Source organism: Plecotus auritus (assembly GCF_963455305.1).
Source record: "Plecotus auritus genome assembly, chromosome: 9".
NCBI lineage: Eukaryota > Metazoa > Chordata > Mammalia > Chiroptera > Vespertilionidae > Plecotus > Plecotus auritus.
Window position 1 is genome coordinate 15,145,986 of NC_137783.1, and position 18,475 is coordinate 15,164,460.

At 44.4% G+C, this 18,475-nt stretch overlaps 1 protein-coding gene across 4 annotated transcripts in view; it reads left to right on the forward strand.

The window, feature by feature from the left end:
* Positions 1 to 18,475, forward strand: part of SORCS1 (sortilin related VPS10 domain containing receptor 1) — a gene marked incomplete at its 3' end in the record, with an annotated part of 485,219 nt that overhangs the window by 425,036 nt on the left and 41,708 nt on the right. For all 4 annotated transcript variants that reach the window (XM_080641532.1, XM_080641530.1, XM_080641531.1 and 1 more), the window contains exons 19-21: positions 5,426 to 5,612; positions 13,824 to 13,957; positions 16,806 to 16,929. In XM_080641532.1, coding sequence (XP_080497658.1) covers positions 5,426 to 5,612; positions 13,824 to 13,957; positions 16,806 to 16,929 — 445 coding nt within the window. The remainder of the gene's footprint in view (positions 1 to 5,425; positions 5,613 to 13,823; positions 13,958 to 16,805; positions 16,930 to 18,475) is intronic.

Below are 18,475 nucleotides of genomic sequence, written 5' to 3' on the forward strand. Positions count from 1 at the left end.
CTTCCCCTCATTTGTCCCCCCTCTCTCTTAAACCTGCTGCTCTCCCTGCCCCTCACCTCCCTTCCCCCTCAGCCATTGTTAACAGGCTGGGTTATATCTGCTGGCACCTTCCTCTGTTCAAACACACACAGGCTTATAGTACTTACAGTGGTGCACAAAAATAGGTTTTACTATAGTCATTTCTCTACAGTGTACTTATTTCTGCATAAACTTTAAAGACGCTTAAGTCAGGCCCACACTGGGGTTCTGCAGGGACCAGGCTCTGACATATGAACCCAATGTCTACCTGCCCCAGGTCCCTAACACAATTGGTAGTGTCTGGGAGTCTCATTCCGGTCTAAAGCTGTCCCTGTTGAGTCACTGCCTCGGTTTGTTTTCCCATTTTTCTCTGAGCCATGTTACAGGAGCTGATAAATTCACACACCTTTCCTTCCTCAGGCTAATCTTGGCTTCATTGAGTCCATTTGATGTATTTGTTTTTCTATCACAGAGTCAGTGTTGCCCTCGGAGAATCCCCATATGGATTTCCTTTGGCTTTTGTGCCTTTCTCTGGCACTTCTTTTGAGCTAGTAGTCTCAGTTCTATATCTATATTAGGGCATGTGACTGAACAGCATTCAGGCTTAAGAATTTTATATGATAGTTTAGGTATTTGCCAGCCTGGGTTCTGTTTCAGGAATGATGACTTGTGAATTATTAGCTTGAAGCTACTCTCAGTTCTACACAAGATTTTCCCAGCTACTTATTCTGAATACCTATTGTTTCCCATGTTCTCTATCTCCTCTGTGGCTTGAACATGATACTGCTTCACCAGAGGGAAGGCATAAGAATGGCGTATGGAGGGAGGGTTTGAGATCTTGCTTCCTGGCAATTGTCAGCAGCTTGGCTCAGTTAAACTCTTATAAAAATTCTCAAAAAGGAAAAAGAATGGTGTATAGCCCTCCTGACAGCCCATCCTTCTAGTTGTAAATAGAAGTGTTGTCAGGGGAGAAACAGGTAGTGCCAGGAATAGAGTCTAACAAGAAAAGAAGAAAGTGATGCCCTGCCTTTGCCATCACCTTCCGCTCACTCTGAAAGGTATCTCGAGTAACGTTCAATCAAAGAAGTTCAACGAGGGCTGAGCTGCATGGGTAGCATTAAACCACGGATCATCCTAAACCCTTTCTTAAGTCTCTCTAGCTGAGGGGCTTTACGCATCTTACTTAGCCTGTCTGTGACCCAGTTCTTCTGGAATATCAAATAGGAATGATACCTGCCCTCACAGTCTCCCAGGATTCCTAACAGCCAAATGAGGTAACACGTAAGAAGGCACTTTGGTGAACAAACACATTAGAGACCACCATATTCAAAATGTCTTGAGCAAAATTTTGGCCCCTCTGTGGGCCCTGTATTAGGTACTGAGGATACGGTCATGAAGGACACACCCCGGCCCTTAGAAGTTTACACACCTGGCAGCTCATTGTCCTAGACGAGTGAGCATGGATCCTGGAACTTCTGTTGGTGCTTATGTACCAGTCGCTAACAATGGATTCAGATCTTCCTGCCTGACTTTATTAATGCACCTTTAGCACTGGGCATCCTAAAACGGCCTGGGAACACTTTACCATCCCACCAAAATAAAATAAGGACAGTGTCAGCTTGTCCTGGACTGTCTGTTCATCTTCAGAATTCCATCCCACGGAAAGCTAATGTTCAAGAATCTGAACCTGAGGGCCCCAACCCTTGGTGCATCCCAGCCTCAGTTATAGACCTTCTCAGACCACAGCAGGGTCTGGCATCTTCCCCAGAGGTCCTGAACCAGGTGGTGGGGTCTGGGATGGTAGCCGGACATTAGCATTTTTCCTTTTAATTTTTGTAAGAGAGGCTGATATCAAAGGTTGAGATTCCCTGATTTCAAAACTAATAAACCATGGGAGTTAATTTTGCCAGGAAGGTGCATATAATTTCCTGTTGCAACTCATATTTCAAGGCACTATCATTTGCCCTGAGCTCCCTTAATTGGATTCCCAGAAATCTCGCCTCTTTCTAATTTAGCTTCTGTATTGTAGCCAGAGTGATATTTTTGAATTAAAAAATATCATGCCATTATCCCCCGAACCCCTGCTTAAAACACTTGAATGGCTTCCCAGCTCTTAGGAAAAAGATCAAAATCAGGAACTTGACCCACAAGTCCTAAAATGTTACTTTCTCCCCTCCAGTCTCATTTCATAACATGGTCCTATTGTGTCTATATCTTCAGCCTCCTTCAACTATGCCACCCACTTCTGCCACGGGGCCCTTGCATGTCTGTTTCCTATGTCTTCATTGCCTGGACTCCTTGCCTCCATCACATTCACTCATGTCCTTTGTTTGGTTCATGTATTCCTTTGCTTTAAGCTTCCTCAGCTCAAATATCACTTCTGGAAGCCTTTCTTGACGTTCTCAATCAGATCAGATCTTCAGTATGCCACCTCTCGCTATTGTATAGGTTTATAACGTCAGCCCCTCTCCTTCATATGACCCTCTAAAATGACTTTTTGTTTATTTTTGAGATTATTTATTTAAAGGCCATTTTTCTCACTAGAAGTCTGTATGCTCATGAAACCCCGGACCATATCTGTTTGGTTTGTTTGGTCATATCTATTTTTCTCATTTAGTGCAAGACACAAGATAGGCACTCAATAAATATCTATCAGGTGAGTGGTTAGATGGTTGGTTAGTTGGTTGGTTGGTTGGTTGGTTGGTTGGATGGATGGATGGATGGATCAACAGACAGCCATTTAAAGCCAGGCCAGCTTGCCTAATCAAATGGTGACCTAGGACTTTGGTAATCTTCCCTTCGCCCTGTTTCTTAATCTCTGAAAGGAGTTGGTATCCCTACCTCAGATGATAATTACAACCCAAGGAATTCAGATGCTGATGTCAGGTGAGCCCAAAGTCCTGGAGTTACAGTGGTATTGGGCTTACCGAACCCCTAGGAGCCCCTGAAGGCAAAGGCATGGGATCCAGTTTGTTCCACTTGAGTGGGCAAAAAGACAACAGCAGGGATGAATATGCTTCCATCAACTGTCAGACTAGACCCATTGAGGCTCTTGCATCCTAGTGTGGAGTACCAAGTCCAGAGGCCTGTGCCCACATCAGGAGGCCAGGATCTCACAAATGCTGATGCCCTGAAGTGCTGTCCCCACAGAGAATCATCTCTCTCTCCCTCATTCCTTCCTACCCTCCATGTCCTCACTCCCTCCAGTCCTCCCTCCCTTTCTCCCCTCTCTCTCAGAAACTATATTGCTTGTTATATTACATGGATAACCCTAACTATCCCTGCTATCTCCCTGAGACACTTGTCCCAAATAATGTGATTAGATTTAAAGGTGGGCTCTTCTTCTGGGGTTGGCTGGCAGCAACTCTGTTGAAAATTCAGAAAACATGGGAGTGGGAACTGACCATAAAGAGAATGAGAAATTGATCAGTCCATATTGGTTGTCCAAATGAAGGACACGTCAGCAAGAATGGTTGACATTTATATTTATTAGTGATCCAAGTCATTGCACAATGTCTAGGCTTGTAGATATTTGTTCTGCAGTTGTGAATGGAGTTTCTTTCCTACCCTAGAGAAGAATCCTTGCCCATGTCCTTACTGAGAGCTGTGGTATGCCCCCCTCACAATGCTCGGCCTGGCATAGATCAGAAGAGCAGGTCCCATAGATTCATAGGATTTGAACTGCTTTTCCTTTCCCTGTGAATTAATCTTTTAAATGTCAGCATTTTAAACTTGGCCTTTTCAAAATATGATACCATATGAACCTCACTTAATTGAAAATACATTTCTAGTTCAAAAGGTTTCTCTTCCCCCTGAAAATGGGAAAAGCTAACAAAACAAACAAATAAAAGTGTGTTAAAGTATAGGCTGTGTGGTGGAAGCTGGTGTTTGTCAGTTGGTTCTAAGAAACTTTGTCCCAAAGGTTGTTTTTGTTGTTGTTCTTGTCTTTTGTTCTATGTATTTCTTTTTACAGGTCTGGGATTTTATAAATCAGACCTTACGTTTTCCTGCCCATCTGCAGGAAATTTAGCACCCTGTGATTATAAATAAGCATTAAAAGAGGCATTGCAGGTCTTCTACAGTTGCATTGTTCTTTTAGTCATTTGTTTCAGTATATAATTTTACACATCACTAATTACTCCCATGTCTATTACAACAGTGCGTTAAGACAGGAAGGTATTATGCCCATCTCATAGACCAAAGGTGGTAGAATGATAGGCATGAAATCATCTTGCTTGTGAAGGCCATACTAAGATGGAAGCCTGGAGGAGCCGTCAATTCTTTGCCCACAGTTAATGAATGAAATACAACCCAGAGAGATGGGTTCAAATCCCAAGACTGGTGCTAACTAGAATTGTTAACTTTGAGCAAGTGATTAAACCTTTCTTGACTGAAGTTTCTTCATCTGTAAACTAGATGAACAAAGCCTGCTTTTCTCTCCAGACCAAGATTCCATGAAGAATGAGTTCATTTTGATAGTAAAAAAAATGCTGAAATATAAAGGAATTAACCATCATTATCTTCAATAATAATAGAGCTGCACCAGCAAGTTTGGCTCAGGGGTTAAATTGGCCCTTGGACCAAAGGGTTTTGGGTTGGATTCTTCATCAAGGGCATGTGCCTTGGTTGCAGGCTTGATCCCTGGCCCTTGTTGGGGCCGCATTCAGGAGGCAACCAAATGGTATGTCTCTCTCACATCAATGTTTTTCTCTCTCTCTTCCTCCTTCCACTCTCTCTAAACATCAATGGAAAAATAGCCTCAGGTGAAGATTAATAATAATAATAATAATAATAATAATAATAATAGGACTGAGCCTAATGTCATATCAGGTATAAGGCAAGGTGCCCCCTATACTTTTTCCAGCATGGTCAGGGAAGCAGAAATAAAGCAGAAATAAAGCAGGGGACTCAGGGGTCCAAGCACATGGGAAGTGGTCTATGACCATGTCAGGTAGGCGGCCTATTTAAAACTGTGCACACCTTTTTTATTCACATGGGTGATAAGCCTATAAGCAAAGACTTCAGAGGAATTGGTTATCAAATTGGAGTTGATGATCAAACACTTAAGTTTTCAAACCTGGAAAATTTTGGTAGAGTCATTGCCCTTCAGATTTGGAGAACATCCATTTTAGTAAACGCCTGAAGCCGCATGTGCTAAACGAAATGAGCTTCTCTGTTCACTTGCTTTTTTTGTGTGGGGGGGGAGTCTCATTAGCCTAGTTGAGCCACTAGGGCTATTGCAGATTGTTACAGGATTCTGTCACCTACAGACAGATCCCCACCCCCAGCTCCGGTAGGGAGCCAGGGCTGCCATTGTTCCTGAGCCAGCAACCAGGACAAACCCCAGCCCCCGAGCAAAGCACCCTGGTACAGACTCCCTTTCCTCTGACTTTGGGCTGTTTTTTAGGGCGACGTTCAGAGGACATTCATCCAAGTGGACTTCGGTGATGGCATCGCAGTGTCATATGTCAACCTCAGCTCCATGGAAGATGGGATCAAACACGTCTATCACAATGTGGGCATTTTCCGAGTGACCGTGCGGGTGGACAACAGTCTCGGGTCTGACAGCGCCGTCCTGTACTTACATGTAACTTGTATGTTATTACTGTTGTTGATTTATGACATCATTTAAATATTGTGTCCTTTTAAAATACGATCTAAAATGTCATATCTAGAAGAAGCTTACTAGTTAGTTACATTGTAGCAGGAGGGGAAAGGAGAATAAGAGAGCCAAGTGGGGAGGAAGTAAGAAGGAAATCAGGGTGTGGAATCTGAATAATCTTGGACTCTGCTTTGCTTCAGATTTTTTCATTGCACTTACTGGGCCTTATTGAGGTACCTGGGCACCCACAATACAATCCCTATATCTGGGGGCTTGACCTGAGCAACTTGCTAAGCTATTTGATTGAATATGAATTTTTTTTGGGGGGTCAGAAATGTTTGAAAACAAACCACATATATGGCTCAATCTAATGCATTGATAATTAGCATCAGTAAAGGAATTTCTCCCCCTTTGATGATTCTTCTCCTATATTATCTCTCACTATTAATATTCTTTTAGAGTTTTGCTCTCTTTTAAATATGTTTTTATTTTGTGTTTTTAATCACCATTTATACCCCCTATTCCCTTCTCCACCTCCACCCACACCCCTTTCCCCCACAGTTGCCACTCTGTTGTCCATGAGTTCTCTCTCTCTCTTTTATTTAATCTTTTTGATCCTTTTTTAAAAGGGTGTTCCCTGGTCTGGGGATGATTTGTTGTTAGGGAGAAGGTGGTATAGAGGGAAAGAGTATAAACAATGATAAGGAAACTACACTAGGAAACAGCTCCAAGAAATGTTAATGCTTTTCCCCATTGAGGGATCTAAGGGTGCGCTATGTCTTATGAGTCCATGACAACTCCTCAGGCGTGTTGAGTAATAACGGTACCATGAATGCCTTTTATAGTAGGTTTGTTAATGTTCCCACAGAGGTAAAGGACTTGTTTAAGGTCCTAGAGAAAGAGTTCACATTAAAATGACTGTAGCTCTTTTATATGAATGGCCTTGTTCAAGTGAATTCCAAGTTCTAGGCCAAGAGTATTAAGGCCAGGCACTATCCCATGCCTCTCACCTGCCCCTTGCCCATTGAACCAAATTGAGTGCAGAATGTCCTGACTGAAATGTTTTTAACCTGCTGTGGTCCAGTGGGGGTCCCACCGTTTAGGGGTCCCCAGGAGATTGCTGGGCTCCTGAAGAATCCTGTTCTATCGGCGACTCTTCATCTTTCTCTCTGGAACCTCATGACAGAGGACCTTTGACGAGACACTCTGCCTTCCTTGGGTTTAAACAAAGTTTTACAAGGTTTCCAGGTTGCCAACTCCACCTCCCTCTTTCATTTATAAATGTTTAATTCTTACTGTGCGCCAGGCTTTGTGCTAGAGCTAGCCAGGCTCTGTATGTGTACAAGCTCAGTCCTCAAAGCAACCCTGGGAAGCAGGCACTATTGGAAATCCTACTTCCAAAGGACAGTGAGGTCCCAAGAGTTTAAATAATCCATCTGAATTTGTAGACCTACTGTGTGGCAGAGCCAGATTTCAGACTCAGGCCTACCTGCCTCACATCCCAGCTCTTGATCGTTAAGGTTAGTGTCACTGCTAGCAGTGGCTTGGGGTTAGAGGAACTAAGTGTCCATCAGCCTTTGTCCCCCTTCCACGTGTTTGCAGATTGTCCTGAAGGAGCATGCTTATTGAAGTTAGAAGCAGTGCGCTTGCTAGTCAATGACGTAGGTTCAAGACCCACTTCAGAGGCTCCCTTCCTGCTGACTGTCATTCCTCAGCTGCTTCTTCAGACTTTCCGGAGTTGCCTCTTACCAACGAATAATCTCAAATGATGGTATCATAGGACTGATCATAAATTAAAAAAAAAAATACAACACAAGCATTGGTTGTTAAGATAACTTGCAACCAAGTGACAAAACATTTGCTGAGAATGGTTGCCTTCCTAGCCACCTATAATTGTCCACAGTTCTGTAAGGGGGATTTTTGTTAGAGAGCTGTTCTCCTTAACAATCACAGAAGCTTTATTCCACATCCCATATATGGATGAAACAGCTACCGTACTCTAACCACGTGTAAATACTGATTTAAAATTCAGCAGTAGCTTTGTGTCTCCTGGTCTCTTATAGAGTCATCCACAGCGCTCCCTCCTGGTTGCCCCATGGATTCTTTCTCTCTGTATAAATGATCATATCCCTGAGTGGTCCCTCCGTGCCCCAGCCCTCTCCCAGGTTTACTAAGTCCTGGCAAGGAAACAGAACAGAGCTGGCCTCTGTTAAAGATCCAACGTTGCTGAAGCCACAGTTGCTAAGCGAAATGAGCTTCTCTGTTCACTTGCATTTTTTTTTTTTTTTTTTTTGTCTCATTAGCCTAGTTGATCCACTAAATGATTTGACCTTAACCTTGGTGGAAGGTGATTTGTAATGGAAAGTTTTGTGTTCTGATTTTAATTTTGTTAGACTCATTTTTGATTAAGTGGTTGGATTAGCATGCCTCATATAATGGAACCCCTTTCTAAACTTGGCCTTGGGGACAAAAATTAACTCTTAACAGTATTAAAGAGGATTATTTTACAACTTTCATTAATTCATATCCATCCCAAACTCATGTCAGGAGCATTTTCAGCGTGTTCTCGGGCGCCTTTCTCCTAAACACCATAGCCACGGGGTGTGTTACTATGCACAGGGATGCCTTCCCTTATCCCACCCCTCTACCCTCACACCCTGGCAGGCAGCATGGGCCCTTTCAGGTAGAAAAAACAAGGATCGGAGAAGTTCTGTGACTTTGACACTCTTTTAAGCTAACAGGAAGTCAGGACAAGACCATCATTGACTCGCACTTCCTAAAGTCTCAAACCTGAAGGGCATCCTGACAATTTTCAGTGTCACAGTGCCAGGGTGGGGTAGGGGTTGGCATTTCGAAGGAAAAAAAATACAAAAACTGAGCATGAACTGAGTGGGGCATTGGGAGGTCCAGTGGCTGAAGTCCTGGCCCCTGAACTCCTGGCCCACTTGCCCCTTTTCTCTGAGCACAGTTTGTTTCTGAAAGGTTCTGTGGAGCCTGATCTGCTGCGCCCTGTCCACTAGTAAAGCCTGAGAGTCAGTGATCACAGAGGAGCAAATGCACTTGGACTTAGTGGGTTCACAGCAGCAACTCTGAGCTCTGCTTGCCAGGCAGGCCCTCTGCCCTTCTCACCCACCTTCCTTCTCTCAGCCTGGGACTCTCCCTCCTGCCCCTTGCCTGGGGCTCTCCCTCTTTCTACCTGGGACTCTCCCTCCCTCCACGTGGGACTCTCCCCCCATTGCTCATCTAGAACACACACACACACACACACACACACACACAAACCACATTCCAGATCAGAAAGGTGATTTGATTTCAGATCAGAGGCTTTTCAGTAGGCGTTTGCAAAGGTCATGGGAAACAAAGGGAAAGGATGGATGTTCCTGCTGAAAAGTTGCTAGGCATGGGGGTGGGGTGGGCTGGGTAATCTGTTGAAGCCTTAGATGCCTAAACCCTTTGGGGGAGAGTATTCACTGTGCTCTGCTTGTTTGCAAACTAATGAGACACCCTCCCCTGAGGTGCAGCCAGGATTGCCTTGGATGGGACAGAGAATTTAGAGGACATGTAGATTTCTGTTCAGAACTCTGTCCTAGCTAAGCCAGTCATGCCGAGAAAAAAAATCACAGAAAAATGCAAATTTGCAGAATGGCAGGTAAAAGAAATCAAGTGGACTTCTTAGTCTTTCCCACACCTCTCTCCAGCTGCCTCCTTTCAAAGGTGCCCTTTGCAGGTGCCTCTCTGCCCCCATCTTGGTGATCAGTTTCCTGAGATCCTGTGTAGCTTTGCCGCTTTCCACAAGATCATGATATTGGCCAGTGAATGCCATACTTGGATTTTGTAAGGTGTGGTTTAAAGAGTCACCTGCCCAGAAATTACATGACAAAAATGTAGTGTCCCCGGCCACATCCCAGACCCACTAATTAGAACTCCTGCAAGTGTGGCAGCATAACCTGCTCTGAACATGTTAGGATGATCCTTATGCTTGCTGAAGTTCAAGGAGCTCTGTTTTAGGATCTCATCTTTATACTTTTATGGTTTTGTTTCTTTTAGTGGATTTTGAAACACTTCAGACAATCAGAAATATGATGCATACACAATATTTAATTTGGTGGTCAGAGGAGGTCTCCAGAACACACACACTCTCTCCCTTTCTCCCTTTCTTACTCTCTCTCTCTCTCTCTCTCTCTCTCTCTCTCTCTCTCTCTCTCCCCCTCTCCCTCTCCCTCTCCCTCTCCCTCTCCCTCTCCCTCTCCCTCTCCCTCTCTCCCTTTCTTACACACACACACACACACACACACACACACACCATGTCCAGTCTCAGATGCCAGCTGTTCCATGCAGCACAGGAGGGCTAAACAAGAAAAGAGCAGGGAAACAACCTTCACACAATTCTGCAGTCCCCTCTGCCACCCTGCCAGGAAGATTCATATGGAGTGACACACTGCCACCTGCTGTTCATTTGAAGCATTGCAGGCACCTGTGTGATAGGCATCAGCCAGCTTGTTCAGTTCCTGTCTTGGTGCAGCAAGCCCACTGGGGCCTCCAAGGGCTGGAGGTTCACTTCCGTAGATCCATTAGGGCAGACTGCACTCTATGTGCAGAAAAGAGATGTTAAAGAGTAGGCTTTGGGGCAGCAGGAAGTAGGTGTAGTATATTCGATATATTCGACACATAAAAAGTAAATGAATACAAGAGGATGTGGGAGTTTGAAAGGTAAATAGCACACATTTGTATGAGCATGGAACGTCTAAATATGCAGCAATGAGTTCATGCAAGCACACACTTGCACACTTGAGGGTGCACAAGGCCGGCAGGCTGAGCGTCCTGAATGCCTCTTACATCTCAGGGGCTTCCAGTGCCCTCCATCTGCACTGCAGCCCATTCTTGCTATTCCTCACACATGGAGGGCAGGCTCTCCCCAGTGTCTGTGCACTTGCTCTTTCTTCACCCCAGATGGTCACAAATAGACACCCCGTGCCCTCCTGCACTTGATTCAGGTCACTGCTCAAATGTCGTTTCTTCTTCTGAGATAGTTTCCTTGGCCAGCCTACCAAAGACCGCACTCTCTCACCAACCCCATGCTTGTCTCCCTCTTTAACACATAAGGTCCATCTAGTACCAGGTGTCCCAGCACTGAGAACAATGCCCAACACGTGAGAGCACTCAACAACTATTACAATGAACGAATGACCATATTTTAGTAACAAGATTCAGTTTTGTCACTAACAGTATATGCAGGCATCATCCCTCCTGTGTGTTCTGACTTTAAAATATTGTTAAGAGCTCCTATGTGACAGAGACCAAGAAAACGAACCCCTTTAGAATGGAACTAAACAGAGCTGGTCTAGTATTTGCATTCCAGCGGATTCATGTAACTCAGATCTGGGGAGTCAGAACACTGGTGCACAAGAGGGGACCCTGGAACTGAGCCTGCAAATCTGACAGGTGCCATAAGAAAGGTGTAAAAGCTAAGGCCATGGGGTGGGACACGGCATGGCCTTCTGGAGCAAGCAGGGGACTAGCAGGAGCCATGCAAAATCCGCTAGCATGTGTCAAGTTCTTTTTCCAGTGCCTGGATCATAGTTACATCGTCAGTAACTAGTGACTCTTCGTAGCTCTTTTGTTAAAATGGGAGAGTTTTATCGAGCAATTTCAGCTGGCAGAGCATGGGCTCTGACATCGAGCTGCTTTAGTTCATACCCTGGAATCAAGGAAGGTCACCTATCTCTGTTTGTTGGTCTCTAGATGGGGATGATGCTAGTGCCTGCTCCATGAGGTTATGGTAAGGATGAAAGGGGAATAAAAAGCCATTAGCAGAATGTGTGGTGCACAGCTGTCCCTCAGTAGTGCTGCCTTTGATCACCTCATTGAACCATTCTGATGTATGACCAATGACTTTCTATCGTATGGCTTCTAAGCCAGAAAATCAATTCTCTTCTGTATGCTGGTCACAAAGCCTCAAATTCTGTAAAGAGAGAGAAGCATGGACAAGAGCAGAGACAGGAAATTATATCATTTGTTACCCAGCAAACGTGTGAGTATCTGCGACGTCTTGGAAACTGTGTGAGCCTTATCTATAAAGGTAAATGCACAGGGCTCTTATCCTCCCAAAGTTGGCAGCCTGTGTGCCCTGTCTCACAAATGTCGCATCAATATGTGTTAGCTATCATTGTTATTATAATTAGGGAATGGGGGTTTTAATTTTGAGCAAGTAAATAGCATAATCCACATGGCTTTCTAGGAAAATCTCTCTGAGAAATGTTTGGAGGGTGAGAAGGTACCTCACCATCACCATGCTTTGTATGCATATGTAATGTAGACACATGCAAGAATGAAACTACACGAACACCCGCATATAGGTCAAGGCCTACAAGGCTGACATGCTACGTGTTCTGAGTACCTTTTAGATCTCATTGGCTTCCACGCCTTCCCTCCATCTCTGCATTGCAGCTGTTCGGGCTTTCTTCCTATTCCTCTAACATGGAAAGCCACTTCTCCCTCAAGGTCCATGTGCTTGCTCTACCCTCACCCTGGAGCCTACATTGTATTCTAGGTGCTGAGACACCTGGCATTTGGGGACCCTCATGTATTATTGAGGGAGGCAGGCATTGAACATGTAGGGCAGCAGGTGGATCAGGTAGGGATAGGTTAGAGGCAGGAAGTCGGTGAGAGAGTGGTAATGGTCCAGGTGTGTGTGTGTGTGGGGGGGGTGGTCAGTGCATGAATCAGGGCAGGATTGGGGTGGGTGAGAAGAGCTCTAGTGGAGACATATTTCTGAAACCAAATAAATGGTTGCCTAAATGGATGTGGGAGGTAAGAAATAAGCGATCTAGATTGACTTTCCACTTCTGGGTTGCTCCCCTGGATAAACACTGGTTTTATTCGACAGGTAGGGAATATAGAATGAGGAAGAATCATGTGTTTCTCAGAACCCTTTGGCTGCTAATTGAGTCTGGAGTCCAGAAGGTGGTTTTGGAGCCCCTAGCATGTGGTCAGCAGTTGAAGGTCAGGGTGTGGGTGATATTACTCAGCGGAAGAGCATGTAGAGGGAGAAAAGGCCAGAGACGGTATACTAGGAAGCACATGTAAAGATCAAGCAGAAGAAGAGGCAGTGATGAGCAGGTGGAAAGGCCCGAGGCACCCCCTTCTTCTCCACCTCGTGGAATAATGGTGGAGATGATAGATTTCTGTCATTTTCAACCTCAGAGGAAACCAGATTTTTCCTGGGAACGGCGACTCAAAGGGAAGGTCAGGGTTCCTAGGAAAGGTCTGAGTGGTTCTGGAGGAGGAGGAAGATATTGGTATCTTTGTGGATTTATTCATCTGATGAAGATTTCTGGTCTAAGGCGCCTCCATCAATAGCATCATCCTTTGTTTAGTTTAGCACAGTGCTTGGCAAACTGCAGCTCGCGAGCCACATGCGGCTCTTTGGCCCCTTGAGTGTGGCTCTTCCACAAAATACCATGGCCTGGGCGAGTCTGTTTTGAAGAAGTGGCATTCAAAAATTTGGCTCTCAAAAGAAATTTCCATTGTTGTACTGTTGATATTTGGCTCTGTTGACTAATGAGTTTGCCGACCTCTGGTTTAGCACATCCTGAGAAGCTGAGAACCAGAGAGCTCAGGCATGCCTTTGTCCTGGACAAGCTTAACTCAACACCAATCACAGTTTGTTCCATGCTTACGTAACCAGGTGCTTTATAGACAAGCCCATAGACACACACACACACACACACACACACACACACACACACGCACACAGATCTTTAAAATCCAGTAAATAATAAAGAATAAGTATCTTCCTTCTCTCACTACACAACATGGAGTCTATGAGATTTTTCACAATCCTGGTTTATCACCAAGGATATAACCTCTTAGAAAGACTCTCTGTTTCCCTGTGAAACCTCCTATTATGCCTGTTCATTTAAAGACTTCATAAATTATTTATTAATTTTTAAACGTTGACACATAAACAACTCGGACATTTTAGGCCTGGAAGAAAGTCGGTAAATGGAAAATGTTGAGATGTAGTTATTCACAATATATCCTTTTCTCCAAGGTAGCAAACGCTCCAGAGCACTTTTCTCAGGAATATGACTGCCGTGTTCTGGACGCATCAGAATGAGTCATACGTATTTTCTCCAGAGCAGAGAGGGTGGAGCAGAGAAAGCTCTTCCCTCTCCATCCCGCCTCTCCTCTTGTGCTTCAGGTCCCCTGGAGCATGTGCACCTGGCCCTGCCCTTTGTCACCACGAAGAACAAAGAGGTCAACGCGACTGCTGTGCTGTGGCCCAGCCAAGTGGGCACCCTCACCTACGTGTGGTGGTACGGGAACAACACGGAGGTGGGTCACGCTGGAAACAACACGCGTGGGGGCTGGTGGCAGCTCAACTCCAGTGGGCTGAAGCAGAAAGGGAATGAGATGGCTTGTGGGACTCAAGAGTCTGGGGTGGGGGTTCCTAGCCTCGGGGCCAGCAGGCCCTTAGAGCATCAATATGTTTCTTTGTCTCTCTGTCTCTGTTTCTCTGCCTGTCTCTCTTCCTTTCTCTCACCATGCCACCCCCTACATTTTGCCTCTGCCTTCCTCTGTGTGGCTGCCCTTCTCTAGTTGGACATTCCTTTGCAGTGACCCTTGCAGCAGCCCAAGCTTTACACCCTCACAGCTCAGCAGAGAAAACAAACTCTTTCTTCAAAGTTCTAACACAAGACCTGGGATGGACTATGATTGGCCAAGTCTTGGTCACAGTGCCAGGGTAGAAAGAGGTGTGGAAGTCAGCTTCCTGAGAACCACATGAACCAAGACAAGGGAGGGAATGGTCCCCAAAAGGAAAAGCAGTGAATGGATACAGGCCAGGCAAAAGCAACAGATGCCCATTTGCCGGGGCTGACCAACAGAACCTGAGCTATAGATGAATGATTACTCTGACACAACATTTGCTGTGAAAGAGAGGGCTAAGGGACTACCTGGCTAAAGGAACCAGGCAGCCTCAATCGCCTGCCTCCTTAGGCTTTTATTGTAACAGCAGTTTGAGATAAAGTTTATCTTTTAGATACAATCAATAGGATAAGTAATTTTGGGAGGGCACATGTGTTTGCAGTTGTCCTTTAAGCAAGGACACCCAAAGATTAAGCATAAGGATTCCAGTAAACACCTGGGGGTCTGCAAGTGCACAGACTTGTTTGGAAAGGTCAAGCAATAATTAGGGACGCCACCTTTGGCACTCCCCTAAGTCGGAATTCTGATAAACAGGGCAGGCTGCCTTCAGCATACTTCCCTTTTCTCAGAATGTCCTCCTTACAAACTTTCCAACCAAGTCTCCGGTGCTCCCCAACACCCATTACCACCCACCCAGCCCCCCAGATGGCCTCCTCACCCTGCATCAGACATGCCAACTTCTTTAGGTCAGCTTTACCCTTTCTGTTTTCCCAAAACATCACCTATGATCAAAAGTCAGCAGCCATTTTTAAACCAGTAGGGACTTCACCTCATTTGCTCTGAGTCCTTCGTTTGGCAGATGAGCAAAAGTGAGGAAGAGGTGGACAGAGTGGCCTGCTCCAATCCCATTTAGCTGCTTCATGCAGGGTTCAGATCCAAGGCCTTCTGATACCTACACGGATTCTTATTCTCCTTATACCTGGCCGCATACTCTGTTTTAGTTTTAAACTCACTCTATTCTCATACATTAAAATTTGCTTCCAAATTTTGGCAGGAGCACTAAGGCCCCAGAGTGTCCGCCAGCACATGGCACTGGACGGACTGTCCTGGACTGGAAGCCCTATCTTCTTCCAGCAGAGTCCTTGTCTCTTGATGACTTAACTGTTCTGATGCAATGTATTTTATTTTAATGCAAATATTGTTCGACTCTAGAGCTGAACTTTGGTTTTAACTCCAGACAATTTTGCATAGGCCAACGATAAACACCCCTCTCTAGCCCTGCTACAAGCCTGGCAGTGGAAGGAATCTTTCATCTCTACAGTTAACATTAACTCAGCTGAAAAGAAGCCCATTTTTTATTACTTCCTAAACTATACATGTAAATTCAGCCCAAACTGAGAGTACATGACCCACAGTGAGAGAGTAGAAATCTGTTATTTAAAGCTAGTCTTGGAAGGTGAAAGTCCTAAACAATGTTATTCTCTGTCTCCTATTATTTACCTTTTAGCAGAAAACCACATTTTCAATAGATCGTGTTGAGCAACCTTCTTATGCTGCTGGCTTTCATCTTCCCTCTGCCATCCAGGGAGTTAAATGAATTTTGATTTTAAAATTAAGAAAAGACAGGAAAGAAACGATTGCGGGAGTGAGTTGAGGGAGGTCATAGGCTAATCATCTTTTCCTTCAGGACCCTGGCATCCAATTGTAGCATAGGCACTGCTCCAAGTCATTGTCTTTATTTATTTATTTGTTTGAGTCCTCAAACCACCGTCCAATTAGTACTTGTTTCCATGGAAGCTGCTTCCAGGAAATGCTGATAGGCCTCTCAGAGGAAGCCCAGGCATGCCAGGCCACTCCGGTTAACTACTGTGGTTTTGGTGTTCACGGTTGCTGTGTTCCATTGCAATTTATTATGACTAGTATACCCTGGAGATAAACAACTGGCAGCTTGTAGATTTTCAGTGACTGCTGCTTAAATCTGGGTTCATATGAGCCCTCTGTTTTGGTCTGATCTGAATGTTTCCTTGAATGAATGGATCTGCTTAATATGAGTAGATTATTCATAAAGACATATGTATCCCACCAACAAGCAAACATATCAATCTTCCCAGCCCTCAGTATGGTGCCAGAAGAGAAGTGTCAAATTCAGAAGGCATGGGCAGGGCTGCTTGGGGTCATGGCTCTATAGCCCCTTTCTGGTCTAGACTTGAGATGATGGGGCAGTATGGATGGAGTCAGATGTCACCAGAAAGAGCCTCCACTGATTTAAGATGCTTGCTGGTGGCTGTCTCATCTGTAACTGAAGAGCTTTGGCTCGGCTAGTGTTGCTCAATGGTTGAGCCTATGAAACATGAGGTCAAGGTTTGATTCCCTGGTTGCGGCCTTGATCCCCAGTAGGGGGTGTGCAGGAGGCAACAGATTAGTCATTCTCTCTCACCATTAATGTTTCTATCTCTCTCTTCCCCTCCCTTCTTCTCTGAAATCAATAATATGTATATATAGCTTTGCCCTTACTCCATGCTTTTGTTTATTTTAGCCCTTGATCACCTTGGAGGGCAGCATATCATTCAAGTTTACCTCTGAAGGGATGAACACCATCACAGTGCAGGTCTCAGCTGGGAATGCCATTCTGCAAGACACCAAGACCATTGCAGTGTATGGTGAGTACTCTGTCTTCATTAATTCATCGCTGCCCCCTGCTCAGAGGTTACTCAGTACCAGAGTGCCAGAGGCCATCCGGCTTATGACCTCTAACCAGAGCACAGAGGACAGTGGTTGAGAAAGAGCTGAGTCAGGTCTGGTCTCCTCTTTTAGGGAAGATGTGGTTCACCAGCAAAATAGTAGTCACACCACCTCAGAGGGTTTATTGTTTTGTTTTGTTTTTTCTCTCAACGTGGCTCTGGTGCACATAGAGTGTCCATTCACTCACTCACCTTAGGTAGGGTGAGCTTCATTATGTAAAGGCTCTTTCATTCCATTTGGCATTTTGGTGGTGTTTGAATAGCTAAAACCGATTATAAAAGAAAATGGTTAATATTGAGGCTTTCTATAAAATACAGCGTTAAAAGTCTCAGTTATTAAAAGTAATCTACCAATATCTAAATACTCTGAAAATATTTTATACAAATCTGTATCATAAAAATTATGCTAGTTTAAAAGAGATGGAAGGGTCATAACAGGCAGATATCATAGACTGGATATTGATTTGAACAAGTCACTATAATTTTGTAATCCATTGGGGAAGTTGAATATGGCCAGAGTATTCGATGGAATGAAAATGTACTGAACTGAAAAGGTGGAATTATTGATTGAAAATGGGAGATTGGAAAAACAGTTTATACAAACTGAGCTCATTTGGGAAAATTTTTTCTGCATAGGATATTCAGATGGATGCACTGTTATTAGTGGATAACAAAAATGTAAACTTTCATTGTTGATATGGAAGTGGTACATATGCAATATGGAAAATTAAAATAAAAAAAGAATTTCAAAGAAGATAGGGTAAGTAAATGCTGTGCAGAGAGAGAGTGTACAAAAGGGAGGAAGAAAGGAGGGAGAGAGGATAGATAGATAGATAGATAGATAGATAGATAGATAGATAGATAGATGATAGATAGATAGAGGATAGATAGATAGATGAAAGATAGATGAAAGATGGATAGATAGATGAAAGATAGGTGATAGATAGATAGATAGATAGATAGATAGATAGACAGACAGACAGACCAGCTGGTGGTTCAGATAATATCGATTGTCCCAGTTCCAGAATTAATTGATTCTGATGCAGGTTCTGTTTCTCATTTCTCATCTTGCCAACTTGACCTTCAAATTCAGAAAGTAATTTGTAAGCAACTTGGAACGTGTCTAAGGAGGATATTCCATGCATAGCTGGGGGTTAGATTTCATAACGTCCCCTCCCTCTTCCCCCAACCCCCAACCCCTGCCAAGAAATTGATAAGCCCAATAGTAAGTGAAAGTAGACCAGGGCTGTGATTTTCCTCACAAGGTCCTATCAATGAGGCAATGGCCCAGCCAGAGTCCAACCAGGAGGAAAACATTTGCTTCTTTTTACTTCTCTACTCATTTCTATGCCTTGGCATGCATTGAATCCTCATAACAACCCCAGTATAGGATAGGTGATACTATTGTTATTGGAGGGGAGCTCTCTGCAACCCTACCTATTGTTGGTGAATGTGAGGTTCTTGC